Here is a 16,840-nt window from a genome sequence, read left to right on the forward strand (position 1 = left end):
ATAAACCTAAATATACCTAAATCTTTCAACTTGGGGCAGGAAGTTGTCCCTGACCTGGAGTGGTGACTCCATCCTTTTTCCAGCTGAGGACCAAATTATGAACAGAATGTGTGATAAAGGGCAGCCCTGGTGGACTCCAACACCCACCAGAAACACTATGCGGACAAAGCTCATGCAACGGTTGAATAACGATTGAATGGCCTGACACCCCATACTCCGGAACACCCCCCATAAGACACTTCAAGGGAAACCCATGTTGACTGGTTGGGCAATCTCCCATGCCCCCTCAAGTATCCTAAAGAGGGTGAAGCTGGTCCAGTGTTCTGTGACCGGGACAAAAACTGCATTGTTCCTCCTGTATCTGAGGTTTGACAAACGGATGGGCTCTCCTTTCGAGCACCCTGGCAAGACTTTCTTGGGGAGGCTGAGGAGTGTGATCTTCCTATAGTTGGAACACACCCTCCGGTCCCCTTTCTTGAAGATAGGAACCACCACCCAGGTCTGGTAATCAGGAGTTACAACCCCTGATCTCCACGCAACATTGTAGAGGTGTGCCGACCAAGACAGCTCAACAACAGCCAGAGCCTTCAGGAACTCAGGGCGAACCTCATCCACCTCGGGAGCCCTGCCACTAAGAAGTTATTTAACTGCCTCAGTGGCGTAACCCCCGGAGATAGACAAGTTGTCTCCCTTGTCCCCATATGCTGCTACCTTTACAGAAGATGTGTCAGTGGGATTAAGGTGGTCCTCAAAGTATTCCTTCCAAAGCCCGACGATGTCTTCCTTCAAAGTCAGCAGCGTCTGGACTTCTTTAAGTTTCTTGTGAACCCTAAAGAAGTCCAGACGCTTTTCTTTCCAAGCTCCTTTGACTACGATGACGTGGAACACTGTGTATACCACCTCCACAGGTATACACAATGTAGGTAAAGTACCACTTCCCCTTCTGAGTCGCCTGATGGTTTGCCAGAATCTCTTCAAGGCAGTCCAAAAGTGTTTTTCCATGGCCTCTCCGAACTCCTTCCACACTCGAGTTTTTACTTCAACCACTGCTCGAGCTGTGTTCCTCTTGGCCTGTCGGTACCTATCAGCTGCCTCTGAAGTCCCACAGGCTAACAAAGCCCAATAAGACTCTTCAGCCTGATGGTTCCCTGTTTCCCTGCAGCTTCAGTGCAGCAGTTTTAGCAATGGAGGCCCAACCACCAGACGTTTGCCCCTCGCTGGGCCTGACTCCAGGGTCCCGAGAGGGTAACCAGTAACCCTATCCCAGGCAGGAACAGTTCCCTTGATCTTCTGCTTATAGGGGTTTTTGAATCCCTCTTTGGTCCCTCACCCAGGATCAATTTGTCATGGGAGACCCTGCCAGGGGACAAAAAGCCCCCAACAACACACTGTGCTGCCATGTTATAAAGAAAAAGTTAAATAAAACACTTTTGATGGGAGAGATTTTTAAGCTGACAAGAGTGGTGACAATCAGTGAGCAGCATTATGCCTTGTCATCGTTTATAATTTTTTTCTAAAGCACACATGGGAAAATTATACAAGGAGCTAGAGGCCTGGGACTGGTAAAGGGCGACCAAAATTTTTATAAAAGATAAACAAACCAACCCCACAAAAAATCATAACTATGCTAAGGAATCTCAAGATTACTTCAGTGAGTCTGTATTGAAAATTCCCTTCATCAGTGACCTAGGAAGTGCTGCATATCAGTCAACTGGCAAGCTGTAGACTAATTTAAGTGCAACTACTTTGACAGACTTTTTTATGTAATCTGTAACCATGCAATGCAGTTTGTTGCTCCTTTCTAACTTTATAGAAATCAGTTTGACCCTCTGGGAAGCATCAACCCTAGGTCAAACATTTCCTATACGTAGTTCATACAGCGTTGAATTTGCTGGATTGGAGCTGACGCCCGTGCTCTGACACCTTCCCTTCGTTACTAAATTAGCTCCGTGTGGACCTCCGGGCAGTCCCTACACCCAGAGCGAACGCTCCGGAACGCTCGGCGACAGCCAATCAGCGTGTCTCCCTGCTTTGTTAGCTCTCCTCTGGCAAAACAACAGCTCGTTTCGATTTGTTTTCCTTTTCGCCGCGTAGCCACCAAAAACAGAGCGAGTAAAATGTTAGAATAAATAAATCGTGTATTTGTGTTTGGTGTTATTATCGTTTTGGTGTTAGTCTAGACTGAAGGCAGAGGAAGTTGGAACTGCCGACGCATCGTTCGCTGCTAGCTAACTGGAGCTAATATCGAGCGACCCAACAGAGAAAGCAGAGATGGGGTCCATCCTGAGTCGTAGAATCGCTGGTGTTGAAGACATCGATATTCAAGCCAACTCGGCTTACCGATTTCCACCGAAATCTGGTAAATGATCGTCAATGTCTCCGATGAAATCATATTCCTCATAAACACCCATCTTCCTAACTAGTGCGGTCTAAATGCGCTTTCTGCTAATGACCGTCAGCCGCGCAGACAAATAATGATTGTAAACATATGTGATAGGGATTTTTTTTTACCAATAGACGGTAACTTAATAAAACATTTTTGTCAGATTTACAGTATTTTCGGTGTGTCGGACATTGCTGCCACCGAGGATAAAGCACGATGGCTGTTTATTAGGCTATTACAGACAGACAGTCTTGATGTTCATCAGGATGATCATGAGTAGATGGACTTTTAAGAACTGGGGAATCATAGATGTTGACGTAGTGACCCTCTATGTCATCAAATGATTCTCACCCTTTAAAGCAATAACCTTTAAACCACAGTTTGATAGCATATAGATCTTTTCACATTGTAAAAACAATGTGAAGATGGGTATATAAACTAGTTTAGCCACCATTTTATTGCTTGCCAAACTAGTTTTCTTAGCATTAACTGAATAATGGAAGTATTTTAAATTTGACAAATAGCTGAAAAGAATCAAAATTAAAGCTTCAAGGTTGCTGTGCTGCTTTTTCCGAAATGACTGCACTATTAAACATGAGTGCATCCAATCTGTTCATCGCTTTTTCTTTTAAAATATCTCACCTTCAGGGAATTATTTTGCCAGCCACTTTTTCATGGGAGGAGAAAAATTTGACACGCCACATCCAGAGGGATACCTTTTTGGGGAAAACATGGACCTGAATTTTCTTGGAAATAGGCCAGTGCAGGTGAAAACTGTTGTTTCTTTAACCTGCTGTTTAGCACTGTATTTTCAACAGCAGTTTGACATTTCTTATCAATAAAATGGTCAGTAGAACTATTTCAATAATTTCAAATCCTTCTATTTCACTAGTTTCCATATGTAACACCTGCACCCCATGAGCCTGTGAAAACCCTGAGGAGTCTGGTGAACATCAGGAAGGATTCTTTGCGTTTGGTCAGGTAGTGATATAAAGGCACTATCACAATAAAACATCACCATAAAAATAGAACAACAGTTTTAATGAAGCCAGTCACATTGGCCTAAGCCTTGTCAAATGTCTGGATTGTAGGTATAAAGATGACTCTGACACACTGGCGGAGGACGGCGGGAAACCAAAGGTCCAGTATGGTGTGGAGTTCACTTTTGATGCTGATGCTCGAGTGGCTATCACCCTCTACTGCCAGGCATTTGAGGAGTTCTCCAATGGCATGGCAGTGTAAGGATTTAATCTTACAATTAACACAATCAAATGATCATCTGGTTTTTTCTTATTAAATAAAAATCCATGCCCTGTGTGAAGTAAACAAAGATGGGGCACATGCATCTGCCTATGGGAGGATCAGTTGTACCACAAAGACTGATACTGCTCTGACACAGCGCCTTCATGTTAATGTGAAGCAGTAACAACAAGAAACATTTAAATGCTGTTTTATGGGTGTGAGATTGAGCTCCAGAGCACAAAGTCTAGAATAGATGCAATGGGTCCTTAGCAACCACCAGTCACCATGGATACCAGATAAGACTCAGACAAAGACGAAGGTGATAGTCTGAAGTTGCCGTCTTATGAAACAAACAAGATGATCCATAAAATGACGGCGGCTGCTGCTGTTGTGCTTGGTTTTCTATTTTCTTTAGTTTGATTTTATTTAAAAAGTGTACTGAATTTCTTAATACATATAGGTGTTAGTTCACATTGAGTCTTCATTGCTGATGTCTGTATAAGTGCAGCAGCAAAAAGTTTCCAGGTTGTACTGGAATATTTCTTCCCTTTTCTGTCATTTCCAAAGTCAACTTTGAGAGTTTCGCTGTCTTCTACATGTAGGTACAGCCCAAAGGATCCATCGATGGCCTCTGAAACTGTGCATTACAAGCGGGGGGTGAGCCAGCAGTTCTCCATGCCGTCTTTTAAAATAGATTTCAGCGAATGGAAAGAAGAAGATGTAAGTATTTGCAGCAGTTAATGCAATTTTATAATCAGTTTAATTTAGCACATCATAAAAAAGCATTGCATCACCACATTTGATTTGATATATGTCTTCTATTTATGTGTAACTGTCTCCTTTAAAGCTGAATTTTGACCTCGACCGAGGAGTGTTTCCCATGGTGATCCAAGCTGTGGTTGATGAAGGGGACGGTAAGTCGCTGGAGCTGCACAGGACTAATACCAATATTGAGTCTGTTAAAAAGGGGACTGTTGTACTTTTTCTTACATTTTGTCTTTAATATATGCTACAGTTGTAGATGTTTACAGCAAACATGGCCAAAGTTTTAGATAATTTGGTCAGTTTATGTACAGGTAATTCTTGTGAGCCAAACGTTTAGGCATTTAGGTGCTCTAAGTGTTTGGTTTCTGACTCTTTTCTCTGCTCTTGCTTCTATATGATATCAGAGGAAGCAGATCTCCCTTATATAGTCATCTCAGGCAAACAGTTTTTCTCTTGTGAAAACAGGAGAGCCACCCCCATGAACTTTCTTTTTGGGATGAGCAGCCAATCAGAGGAAGGTTAGAAGGGAGGGTGACCTTCAAGGAAGAAAAGCTAAACTGCCTTGTTTAAGATAAAAAGAATTATTTTGAACTCTGAGTCATGCAAAGCTACTATAGTGGAGTCAAAAAAATTAAATTAAAAAGCTGGAAATCATCTCTCAATGGGCTCCTTTTTAACATTTGAAAGTAATGGACTACGATCACAGTTTAATTGTTACCTCAACAATAATAATAGTAATAATCTTGATGTTTTGTTTTTTTCAAGATTGCCTTGGACATGCCCATGTGCTTTTGGCAGCATTTGAAAGAGTATGTATATGTTAAAAAAAACAATAAATAATTTTAACATGTAGAGAGCATGTTTACTATTTATATGAGCTAACACATGTCTTGTCTCTCCCCCCCCAGCATGTTGATGGGAGTTTCTCAGTGAAACCTCTGAAGCAGAAGCAAATTGTAAGTTTATAAAGGTTTTTATTTCAGTCTTGTATTATTATAAGTTACTGAAGTTTAGAGTAAAGTCATATTTGAGCCGTTAGTTATTTATCCAGCCCATGTGTGGCATGTTTCTATCAAAGAGCAGGTGAAAGGTGGATGTTTCAGCCTGTGAAAGCATGTGAGCAGATGTGTGCCAATCTCTAAAGTAGACTTGATTGTAAACCTGCGCTTTAGACTCTGAATGTATTTATTTATTCTACATTTGAGTGACAAGCACTACTTTAATGTTATTAAGTATACATACAGATTTACAGTCATTTGTAGTGAATGGGTTTTCTTTCAAACTTTTAAGAATATGTGGATTTTTTTTTTTTATAAAATCTAAATGTTGAATTTCATTTTTTACTTTTTTCTCAGGTGGACCGTGTAAGCTACCTCTTGCAGGAGATTTATGGAATCGAGAACAAAAACAACCAAGAAACTAAGGTTGGAACTGCTGACTGAGAAGAATCACGATGTTGTAAAAAGTTGGCTGTGATTGATCTGTAATCCTTTTTGTTCTTCTTTTCTCTAGCCATCTGATGATGAGAACAGTGACAACAGCAACGAGTGCGTCGTCTGTTTGTCTGACCTGCGAGACACGCTTATCCTGCCCTGCAGACACCTTTGTCTCTGCAACTCCTGTGCGGACACTCTGCGGTACCAGGCCAACAACTGCCCCATCTGCAGGCTGCGTAAGAAGTGTTACTTTCTTTAAAAAAAAAAAAAAAGTTGTGTCATGCTATATGAGCAGGTTTAGATTCAATCAATGAATTCATTAATGAATGTATCTGCTTTCCAGCCTTCAGAGCCTTGCTTCAGATCAGAGCTGTAAGGAAAAAGCCTGGAGCTCTTTCTCCTGTGTCCTTTAGTCCAGTTCTGGCTCAGACTATGGACCACGATGAGCACTCAGTAAGATATACGTTTTTAACCAGCTGTGCATCTCACCTAACTGCATTAACTGTAATTTTATTTTTAGAAATCTTTATTATAATATTAAGATCAACAATAAATCCACTTTTCTCTTTCACTGACTTTTTGCAGGGCACAGACTCAGTTCCTCCTGGCTTCGAGCCCATCTCACTGTTAGAGGCCCTGAATGGTTTGCGCTCGGTGTCTCCTGCCATCCCATCAGCCCCCCTCTATGACGACATCAATTTCTCTGGGGGTCTGGGAGGGGACAACAGACAGTTAAGCTCTCCAGAGCATTTAAGCGATGGAAGTCTGCAGAAAGGCAAAGTCAGCAAGTCACCTGACAGGTAATCTAAGACATAAAATCTTTACTGCAAGTAATCTGGTTTAGGTAGGAAATTGGATAGCATGTAATGGTGTCAAACATCATTTCCCATGAGACTCTGCCAGTAATCAGATTTACCCCTTTATCCATTTCCTGTAAAGAGCTGTGTTTTTAGTTAATCTTTATGCCTCCAGCAAATTTTCTTTTTTAGAGGAAAATTTAGAGTTGACATAATCATGTAAAATGGGCCTGTTAGAGGCTGAAGGTCCAAGGGCTTATCTAAGGGCTAGAATATTTTTGTCAAAGTCAAATTCTGTGCTTGAATGTCACCGTGAATAATTAAATTACCACTTCTAGTAGTATAGTTAAGTATTTCTTATTTTTCTGCATTGTTCCCCTCCAGCACCCTGAGGTCTCCATCGTCTCCAATCCAGGAGGAGGATGAAGAGAAGCTGTCGGAGATGTCTGATGCTCAGCCACACACTCTTCTGTCCAGTAGCCCCGCCCCCACCGATGTAAGCTTCTTCTTCACTAACTGACATTAAGCTCTGACACCAGTACAGACAAAAACCTACCTTCCTTTATTCTTCCAGGCCACAGCGACTGAGGACGTGGCAGAATCTCTGTCTCCAGATGAAGGTGAGTTTTCTCCTTTGGTTCTCAGTGAACAGTCAGTGATGTGTTTGAGTGACAGTGATGACATTCTGGACTTTGTTGGTATCCAGAGGACAGGATGCATTCTGGAGGAGACATTCTGCAGGACTGCATCAGTGAACACAGTAGCTTGACCAAAACAGAGAGTGACCCACCAGGTGATCTGTCTTTGCCAGGTAAGAGATTTTCCATCTGGGACGAAGAACAAAAAAAGCCCTTACAAGGATCCTTTTAATTAAGGAAGAAGTGATAAAAATGAAAGATGTGTCATTTCTTAAACTTTGGACCTGTACTTTCCGATGAAAGCTTAGAGCAAATCAGGTCTTCACAAAGTGAAGACTTGTCACTGTTGACTGGAAGTTAAATATTCCCTCTGGTACTTTAGCTCAGTGTCTTTCTTCTTTAACCCTGGACTTTAAGGCTGCAATTCTGTGTGCTTTGCCTCTAACGTGTGTGCTCTGGTGCTTCTGTGTGTTATCCACCCCCCCTCTTCTGTTCCCTGCCATCTTGTCTCTTTTTACCATCTCACTTTGGCCAGCTCTAGGTCCTGATTCCTGCTCTATTGGTATGGAGGAATAACTGTGGTATGTAGGCTTTCCTGTCTGCTCTGCTTCTCTGTGTATGAGCTCTACTGATGATAATGGTAACATTCACTGCTATCATTCACAGCTAGAAACCTCCCCCCAGCAGTGATATGTTCTGTTATGATCAACAATTAAATGCCTGCAAGGCCAAACTGGTGTAGAAGAGTTTGTTCTCCTACTGAAAGTCTGAAAGGAAACTTCACTTTTAACTATGTTTCTTATCTATTGATTGTTTCCCCTTTTTCCCACCCCAGGGTCATCAGAAAGCCTGAAAAGTCAGAGCACAAACTGCTCCAGCCAGCCTCTCCTGTGTCCCACGAGCAGCCTTCATATGGAAGATGAACATCTCATCCACTAACTCCTCCCATCTTTGCTTCAGAGATCATCCAGCTCTTTCATTCCTTTCACCCCCACAGCTCAGTCTTCTGCTTGCGTGATCAGAGCTGACAACAGCCCCGAAAGGAAGTTAACAAGAGTGAGGCAGGACTCTGTTTATTTCATCAGCATCTCTTGACAAAACAAAAGAAATTGGACGGTCGCAGAGATGTTTGTGATGGCTTGTTCTATGACTGAAGTTTAAAAAAAAAGATCAACTCCCCCCAGCTTTTTATTAACTCTCGAATGGTCTTCAGTCGTCGAGTTGTTGTTTAGTACTGTTTATTCCAGAGAAATTTCACTACCTGTCATGGTGGTGCTTTTAAGCGCACTTACTTTAAATTAACGCTGTATCAAAGTTTTTGACACTAAATTCTAAAGAATTCATAAATAAGAATTGTGTTTGGAAATCAGTGAAACACTTTAATGACTTGACACTTTAATCGTTTTATTCCTGTCAGGCTGATTTATGGGCTAAAGTTTGTATTACTTGTGTATCCGTGTGGCCATTTGAGGTGATTTTGCTCTCCCAACAAAATCAGTTATAATTCATTCCTCACAACAAAAGTATATAATGACATATGTCTTAAACTGTCTACTGTCTAAAACATCAACACATGGTTTTATCATTTCAAACTATATATCTATGTATTACAACTAGAGTCCTGTGTAGTTGCCTTTAAAATTGTACATTTTTTTATATATATATTATATAATATATAAAAAAAATATAAATAAAGGAACTACATTCAGTTAACATGCACAATATTTAAGACTTTGATAATCAAAAAGAGCTACAGATTTACATCCTAACAGCTGAACTCAAAGATAGCTAAAGCCTGCTACAAGCATAGATGCTGCACCTTCATGTTTGCTGACTTAGTGTGACACAGTAAGGGTGCTCGTGGTATATGTGGCAAATTTCTACAGTCCCTTTTTTTCTGTGGCAATGCCAGTGTCTGCTTCTGTGATGTAGCTGCAAAAAAAGGGGTCACGTGTTTGTGTGGCTGCAGCGACTGTACTTACCTTGGTTGTGTACGTGTAGCACACTGCATATAGATCTATGTGCCTTGAATTAATGTGGCTGCCTGCTTGTTGCAATGGACATTAGTGTTCTTAAAAATGCCACAGTATACAACAGTTTCAGCCCGTAAACAGGATTTTTTTTATGCTGATGTACAGAGCCTTTTTTTCGTATCGCAAACTTCATGCTACTGGAAAAACGTATCTTGTTATTGAGCAATATTCAATTGAACTGTTCATTTACTATGTTATTGCCATGTGTTGATTATGCATTCAATATTAGTGTTTAGGTTCAAGTGGGTTCTCCTCGTAACATTTGTGTTTTTGAAAGGAAGGTATCCGATGCAATAGATGCAAAGGCAAATGCATCTTAATAATTGGGCTCGCATTTGCATGTGAATTTGTAGATGCTTAAACCTCTGACTCCTTTGAATGCTTTTTTTTTTAACTTTTGGTAACGTGCTTATTTTGTCTTTACCCCCTCCTTTTCTGTGCCATTTCAACTTGACACTGTGCCTTCCTGTTCTGACCACTGTTGACCTGGTATCCAGGATAACTCCACACTAAGTGGTATTTGGCTCTCTGTAAAATCAATACCTGTCTCTTCCCGTTTGTGTATAGCAGCATGTGTATAACAATAAAGAAAGAGTCATACTTCAACTGCAAGTTGTTTGCTGATCATCACAAGAACACAATTCTATTAAGACAATATTATGCTGTAGAGCTCACAGATTACAGTTTAATGCTGACAAATGTACAAGTTTTTGACAGTAAAACGGTGACATTTGCTACTGTGTAGATGTAGGAAATTAGCCCAGAAGTTTAAGGATTCAGAGTTTTACAAGGTAATTACAAGCATCGTGAAGAAAAGCACACACGTTTAGTAGTGGATGAAGAACATAAGAGATGTAAAGACTCTTATGTTTGCAATCATCACTCAATATCAATTAAATCTGTCAAGCCTCAGCTGAAGATGTTGGTCCTGAAATTGATAAAAACATACAAATCTGTGTTCTATAAATGTAGACAAATACTTGGTCACACCCAAAAAGGTTCAGTGATAGTACAGTTTCCTATGTTATGCACTGCGTCATGTAAAAGGATGAAAAGCAAAGAAAAATTCAAAGCTATCAAAGTCTGTCTTCTCTTTTTTTTTCTTTTTTGCTGTGTGCACAATAGCAAACAGAATACTGGCAAGTCTAGTATCAATAAATATTATGTATATTATCAAATAAAATTAAAAGTGTGCATACTCTGTTTCTGTCATTATGAAGACCAAGCACCTGACACAGGGTTTTAGAATTACACTTAAGCACTCTGCTACTTTGGATTATATCTTTTATTGTGTATAAACATGCCAATAAGGAGTCTTCTGTCACTGTGAACACTGTGAACACTGCTCTCTACTGGCCACATGGCCAAGGAAATGTGTAGCTTTGGATCACATTTCGGTGTATTTTTCACTGTGAAGAAGGTCTAAGTGAATTCTCTATCCTGAACCTACATATGCATGAATGTGCAAATATATGTATGATAACACACATAGGAGGTTACACCCATATTAAAAAAACAAATCACCAGAACATCTAAAACATGAAGTCTAGTCTGATCTTTAAATAAATGGATATAATGTATCCCAGAAGAATAAATAAATGAACGACAGCTCATTTCAGTAAGAATTTTCCACCCGTCTGGTGCAAAATGTCTCAGAGCTTTTCTGCAGTCATGATTAGCTGCTGCCCAGCTCAGACAACAACAGCTGTAAGCCAGTTTAAAGTTTAATGAGGATTCGGTTACACAAGCTCGCTTCAAGCTAGCCTGTAAAAACATAATACACTGTAAAAATGTGCATGTGTGCAGTATGTGTGTATCCACACACACACACACGCACACATTAGATTAGATCTATGACACTTTGGTCAGTGGGTCAGCGAGGCTAAATTACATAACGTCAGAGTTTAATCAGCTTTCACATGCTTACACCTTTGAGCGTCAGAGGTCCGTTTCCTTTTCTAAATTTGTCTGAATGAGTGAAAGTCAACTCTGTCACTGTTTAACTGTAACAGTGTGTTCAGCACTGACAGATTCCCAGGTCAGAAAAGGTAACGCAATCTCTGGCCGTGTACATGCCTGACATCTGATGATCTGGCTCACATAGATGTTCTTGTATTTGTGATTAGCAGGCTGTCCAGATAACACAGAATAAATGAGATTTACAAAACATCATTACAGCCCGAGGCCAAAGGGAGGAGTGGTATGAAGCAGTAATCCTTTTAATAATAATGTTCCTTTTTTAATAGTTGAGGCCATTTGGAGAAAGTATTTGTACAGCCAAATAACTGCAGTATAAAATATAAAACTCTTGGGGCCAGAGAAATAAGGCTTTCTTTTTTCAGTCTTAACAAAGGAAAATACAATGAAAAAGTTTATTAGATGAAGAAGTTTAGGAATGCAATGCATACACATCCACAGAATTTGTGTTATAGAGCACTGTGGTTTTATTTCATGACATGAAGTGGTTTGCTGTAGAGTGAACTCAAAGTGTCCTTTGAAATTCTACTGTTGTGCTGACAGCTAAACACGTCTGTGTAAACAGGTTTACCCAAGGCCAGCTGATGCTAGTGTGCTCTCATTTAATTAGCCTGTGCTAAATCTCTTTAAGGCATGAAATCACCCCCACAGCAATCCGCATAAAATCTCTCCTCCTTACTCGGTTCAGTCAAAGTAGCCCGGACGCCCTTGGTCTCTAAAAACACGAGCATCACCGCAACAGTCACACCATGTCCTGCACATCCCCCCGCTGAACAAGACAAAACCCAGAGGACATGCAAATGTGCATGTGCCAATATCCATGTTCCCATGAAAACTAGTATCTTTCATACTGAAGGTTCACAGTTTTACAATTAATCTGCCTGAGTTATTCCATCTGTGCGGGCAGGATATTACCATTACAAAAAGATATTCTAACACAGAGGGAAAAACTAAAAAAAGACTTCTGTAACTACTCTGACACGAGGTTGATTGAAATGTTTATCTCAGTGTTGGAATGATTAAAGCTTTCTGAATACTAATAAGTAAAAAATTCTCACTGAACTGCTGCAGCTACAGACTTGTCAATCTCTTAATGTGGCGGTGCAAACCAAATCCAAAGTATAAAGCGCATAAAAAATACAGCAAGAACAATAAAGTCTGCTGTCTAACGTTAGAGGATTTAAAGACTTTGGTGGCACGTGCACAGACAGCTATCCTACTTGGAAGCAGCCACTTAGAGATCAGTTAAAAAAGAGGAGGAGGGAGAGAGAGTGGGGGAGGCGAGAAGGTTAGCATCTTGCCAGCTGAGGTGACTAAGACTGGACTCAGAGCTGTGGGAAAAGCAGGACACGGGAGGTTTTGTTAGCAGGGTTTAACTTTATCTGACTGCTACTAAAAGTTCTAGTACAAAAAGGCTGGAAAAAAGGAGACAGACTCACAGGAGGAACTGTGTGAAATAATCAGAAGCTCCTGTTGTTGCTGTATTGAGGCATCATGACACAACAGGTCAGTGGCTTACTGTTCTTCAAACCCTTCTTTCAGAAGACACCTGTCAGGGTGGACAGCTCTCTGCAACAGAGGCGGCACACACTCCCAGCCAGCGAGTTCAGGAACCTCACACCACAGGATGCCATCAGTGTGTTCGAGATTGAAAGAGAAGGTAAGTCATTAGGCAAGATCGTTGCATTTCATGTAAGAAACATATTAATGTGTAACTTCATCTTAGTGCCATTTACAGAGTTAGTGAAAGCATATTTCTTTCATGCTTTCATTTTCATTCCTCCCACAAACTGACGCACTCTCTAAAATGTTTTTTTTTAATCCTCCCCAGCATTTATATCTGTGTCTGGAGAGTGTCCACTTACCCTGGATGAAGTTCTTAACTTCCTGGGTCAGTGCCCTGAGCTGTCTCTGGGCTGGTTTGAAGAGGGACAGCTGGTAGCTTTCATCATCGGCTCTGGCTGGGACAAGGAGAGGCTTTCACAGGTATTTCACAATTGCCTGATTTTGGTGAAATGACTGTGATTCTGTGGCTCATTCATTTTCTTTTTTTTTTTAATAACATCACTTCTAATTAACCAGGAGGCCATGACTCAGCATGTCCCAGACAGCTCCACTGTGCACATCCATGTGCTGTCTGTGCACCGCCACTGTCGCCAGCAGGGAAAGGGCTCCATCATCTTGTGGCGCTACTTGCAGTACGTGAGCTGCATGCCAGGCCTCCGTCGAGCTCTGCTGATCTGCGAGGATTTCCTCGTGCCCTTCTACCTCAAGGCTGGCTTCAAGGAGATAGGGCCATCAGCCATCACAGTATCTAACATGCACTTCCAAGAGATGGAGTACACTCTATGTGGACAGGCGTACTCACGGCGGAACAGCGACTGCTAGTCCTTCAATCCTTACCCTGCACTCTCCACTCCACTTATTTCTAACATGGACTCTTGTCAAGCACAAAATACTGCAGCAGGAGAAAAGAGGACACGAATATAGCTGGCCTGGGTTCGGTATCCTAATGCGTCCCCTGATCCACTGAACATGGAGTTAAGTCTGTGTTAAGGCCTGAGGGGAACAACAGTGGATTTAGGTGCTCAAGCAACAAAATGAACCTGTTGCTTTTCTCAGTTATCTATTTATCTAGTCTTCTGTCACTTGTACAATAGATTAATAATGTTTTTAATTATTATAGAAGGCAATTACTGTAAACAACATCTCAGTGTAAATACAATTCTATTTTTATAAACCATACAAATCCAAGCTGTAATACAATCCCATAGCTTGTTGCGGTTTTGTTTGAATTCTTATGAGTTTAAATACTTTAAAGCAATCTTCATCATGTGCTCAAGCAGGAGAGGCAGACATTTTCATTTTGTAGATTTTTTTTTTACTTTTCTTTTCAAATACATGTGACTAGACAGGTAGCTAAAACACTACCGTGTTCAAAACAGTAATCACTTCTTGAGAAGCAATAAAAGAAAAAAAAAAGAGAGATAACATTCGAGTGCTCAGCATAATGTAACAAAAATATGGCAGTAGTTGGTACATTTATCAACAAGGCACCAAAGGTATCAATATCTGATTTTTGTCCCTGCTTTTGTATGAGGTTGCCTGGATAATAATATTAATAAATCTTTTGCCTGGAAGGTGAATGTACAAAAAAGGGGAAAGAAAATCTTCATTGTTCCAGCGCTGGCTTTTCTCATTTCTGCAGGACAGCTAGGTGTTTTGGTGAGGTTCACAGGTGCCTTAGCTTTGTTTCACTGGACAGTGAAGGAGTGATGATGAAAATAAGTCCTTATGATGAGTGGTATGGGTATTCATATTGAGTAAAATAACACAAGCATATTATCATAGTCCACATAGAAGAGGGAGACAATCCCCCAGCCAGTCCGTGTCTTTTGACCTGATGCCTTCCTGCAGTGCTCACACTTCAGTGGAGGTGAGCATTGAGGTCATACTTCTCGCAGAACTTGTCTGTAAAGGGTATGCAGGTGAGCAACTCGCACCATTCACACTTGATTGGGTAGACATAGAAGAGCACCACGAGGCCTGAAAAGAGTCCAACAAACACCAGCAGGAAGATGATAATCTGGCAGCGTTTGCGGTACAGGTCCATGCGGCCAAAGCTGATATAGGGTAGGAAGGCGAAGGACAGGAAGAAGCCAGAGATGAAGCCGCAAATGTGGGCAAAATTGTCGATCCAGGGCAGCAGCCCAAAGGCAAAGAGGAAGAGCACCACACACAGCAGCTTGGTGAAGGCCCTCCAGGGCTGGGCCAGGATCTGCCAGCTCTGAAACAGCTCCACAAACAGGCAGGCAAGAATCCCAAACTGCGAGCCAGCTGGACCCACCTGAGACAAACACAGCATCGAGAGGGACACAGGCTTGAGAAAACACAATGAGCTGTTCAGTCTTTTATATCTGATCAAAATTACTTGTCATTTTGTGAAAGGTATTGTGTCTAGCTGGTGATCACCTCTGCTCTGTAGGGCAGGAAAATGGCTGAAGCTAAGTTGCCAGTGATGCCACTGAGTATGTAAATGATTGAAATGCGCAACCAGCCTGCCAGCTTCTCCAGATCCCTCAGGATGGTCATCTGGAAAGCCACCGACACCAGGCAGTGAAGGATTCTGGGAGGACAGACAATGACAAATAGTTCATATGTGTGACGAGTGTGATGCGCGAGTGAATGTGGGTGAAAAGCCGCACGTGTTGGGTAGATAATCCCTCTGTGTTGAAGAGGCAAGCCCCTCAAGAGCCGAGTGGGAATGACTTTGCTCAACAGCAAAATCAGCCTCCATCTCACTGAAGCTTAATGAGTTCGTGTAGCGAGGGCACTTTGTTTAATTACCCAGGAGAGAGATAAGAGACTGAATAAAGATGAAGCACTGCTCTTCTTAAGGTCAGCTCTTTGTGCTGCCTGACTGACAGGTCTAAACTACACCAAAGAGAAACTGACAGTCTGATATATACTGCGAATAACTGCAAGTAATGAATACGTGGAACACATGGAAAACAGCTGGAGTAACTTTAGCCAACTGCATATGAGGCACTGCTGGTTCATCTGATAAGAAGATTGCCCCTATCTCTCTAATGATATTGTATTATAATAACATTATTATATATACACTTTTAAACAGGAATAAAGACAGAGAACAATTAAATCCCCCCAACAATGGAGGGGAGAACAGAGCTTCCCTTGAATTTGTATTGCACAAACGTGCTGGTTTAAAAGAAAAATATGTACAAAAAAAGGAAATTCCTGAATGCTGCAGTGTTATAGGATGCGCTACCAACAGGGTAATGAACCCAGAGCTGCCAAACCAAAGAACATTTGCAGGAGTCAAATGTGGCAACGACAAGTGAAGCGTCAGCAAGAAGAATCAGAAAACCTGTCACTTCTCTGCCTATTCATGCAGCGTGCACTCCTGTCACTATCTGACACGTCAAATATTAAAATGTCAGTTTGGGCAACTGTATTTATATCTAACACATTATTGTGGAATATTTAGTTATTCAGCAAACTAAGGAACATTATTATTTACTAACTGCTTTATAGTTCAGTCGCACATAAGTAAAAATTGCCGGTTGTACGTAGAGCATGCACCATTCTCGCCTATGGGTGACCACTTGCAATTGCAAGGTAAACGAACACGTCACATGTCAGTTTAAAATCTTTTTGTGTTTACTTTACAAAACAGAAATAAACTACCCACGAGTTCTTAATTTTTATGTGTTCCAGAGAAGCCATTTGCTAACAAGTGGCATTATGATATTACAGAGGATTTCCTGGAAATTCATCTTCATTTTGCCAAGCACAGGAACTTGGACTGGTAATATTATTACTTACTTTGATGCATTAATTTGTGAAGTTTGTTGTGCCAAAAACTCACATAAGTATGAGAAACTTTATGATATTATTATTATATGCATATTATCTTATTTTCTGCACTATTCCAAAAAGTGTAGAGCACAGTTAGCAACCAATAAATATAATATAATTTAAAGAATGAAAAAGTCATCCCTGCAGTACTCAGGTGCCTACATAATCAACTAGCCAACACTATTTCAAC

General features: G+C 41.0%; 3 protein-coding genes across 7 annotated transcripts in view; 2 read left to right on the forward strand and 1 right to left on the reverse strand.

Annotated features, from left to right (window-relative positions):
* Positions 1–1,984: 1,984 nt before the first annotated feature.
* Positions 1,985–9,900, forward strand: mgrn1b (mahogunin, ring finger 1b). Of its 2 annotated transcripts, XM_084925559.1 has the most exons (17): positions 1,986–2,359; positions 3,032–3,150; positions 3,276–3,364; positions 3,475–3,621; positions 4,228–4,345; positions 4,473–4,539; positions 5,156–5,199; positions 5,299–5,346; positions 5,746–5,814; positions 5,903–6,062; positions 6,170–6,279; positions 6,412–6,626; positions 7,008–7,119; positions 7,198–7,243; positions 7,330–7,434; positions 7,797–7,842; positions 8,097–8,208. In XM_084925559.1, the coding sequence occupies exons 1-16, from the start codon at positions 2,272–2,274 to the stop codon at positions 7,835–7,837; spliced, it is 1,578 nt and encodes a 525-aa protein (XP_084781685.1). In that variant the 5' UTR covers positions 1,986–2,271; the 3' UTR covers positions 7,838–7,842; positions 8,097–8,208. The 2 variants fall into 2 exon arrangements, with proteins under 2 accessions (XP_084781684.1, XP_084781685.1); XM_084925558.1 differs by lacking the exon at positions 7,797–7,842 and having other exon boundaries at positions 1,985–2,359; positions 8,097–9,900.
* The window catches only part of rhbdf1a (rhomboid 5 homolog 1a (Drosophila)), a 33,847-nt gene continuing 26,519 nt past the window's right edge, over positions 9,513–16,840 (reverse strand). For 3 of the 4 annotated variants that reach the window (XM_084925549.1, XM_084925548.1, XM_084925546.1), the window contains 2 exons: positions 15,244–15,397; positions 9,513–15,118 (listed from right to left, as the gene is read on the reverse strand). In XM_084925549.1, the coding sequence (XP_084781675.1) occupies positions 14,699–15,118; positions 15,244–15,397 (574 nt within the window). In that variant the 3' untranslated portion in view covers positions 9,513–14,698. The remainder of the gene's footprint in view (positions 15,119–15,243; positions 15,398–16,840) is intronic. The other variant, XR_014800034.1, reaches the window with a different exon arrangement.
* aanat2 (arylalkylamine N-acetyltransferase 2) lies at positions 12,766–14,293 on the forward strand. The gene is made up of 3 exons (XM_084925562.1): positions 12,766–12,931; positions 13,103–13,257; positions 13,354–14,293. The coding sequence occupies exons 1-3, from the start codon at positions 12,766–12,768 to the stop codon at positions 13,657–13,659; spliced, it is 627 nt and encodes a 208-aa protein (XP_084781688.1). The 3' UTR covers positions 13,660–14,293.

This window comes from Perissodus microlepis, chromosome 4 (genome assembly GCF_051167445.1).
Source record: "Perissodus microlepis isolate ML-2025 ecotype Zambia chromosome 4, ASM5116744v1, whole genome shotgun sequence".
NCBI classification, from domain to species: domain Eukaryota; kingdom Metazoa; phylum Chordata; class Actinopteri; order Cichliformes; family Cichlidae; genus Perissodus; species Perissodus microlepis.

Coding starts and splice junctions, on each gene's coding strand:
- mgrn1b (XM_084925558.1), top strand. CDS start 2,272: ATGGGGTCCATCCTGAGTCGTAGAATCGCTGGTGTTGAAGACATCGAT. Junction 3,365..3,474: donor GATTCTTTGCGTTTGGTCAG/GTAGTGATATAA, acceptor TCTGGATTGTAG/GTATAAAGATGACTCTGACA. Junction 7,120..7,197: donor GTAGCCCCGCCCCCACCGAT/GTAAGCTTCTTC, acceptor TTATTCTTCCAG/GCCACAGCGACTGAGGACGT.
- aanat2 (XM_084925562.1), top strand. CDS start 12,766: ATGACACAACAGGTCAGTGGCTTACTGTTCTTCAAACCCTTCTTTCAG. Junction 12,932..13,102: donor GTTCGAGATTGAAAGAGAAG/GTAAGTCATTAG, acceptor AATCCTCCCCAG/CATTTATATCTGTGTCTGGA. Junction 13,258..13,353: donor ACAAGGAGAGGCTTTCACAG/GTATTTCACAAT, acceptor CTAATTAACCAG/GAGGCCATGACTCAGCATGT.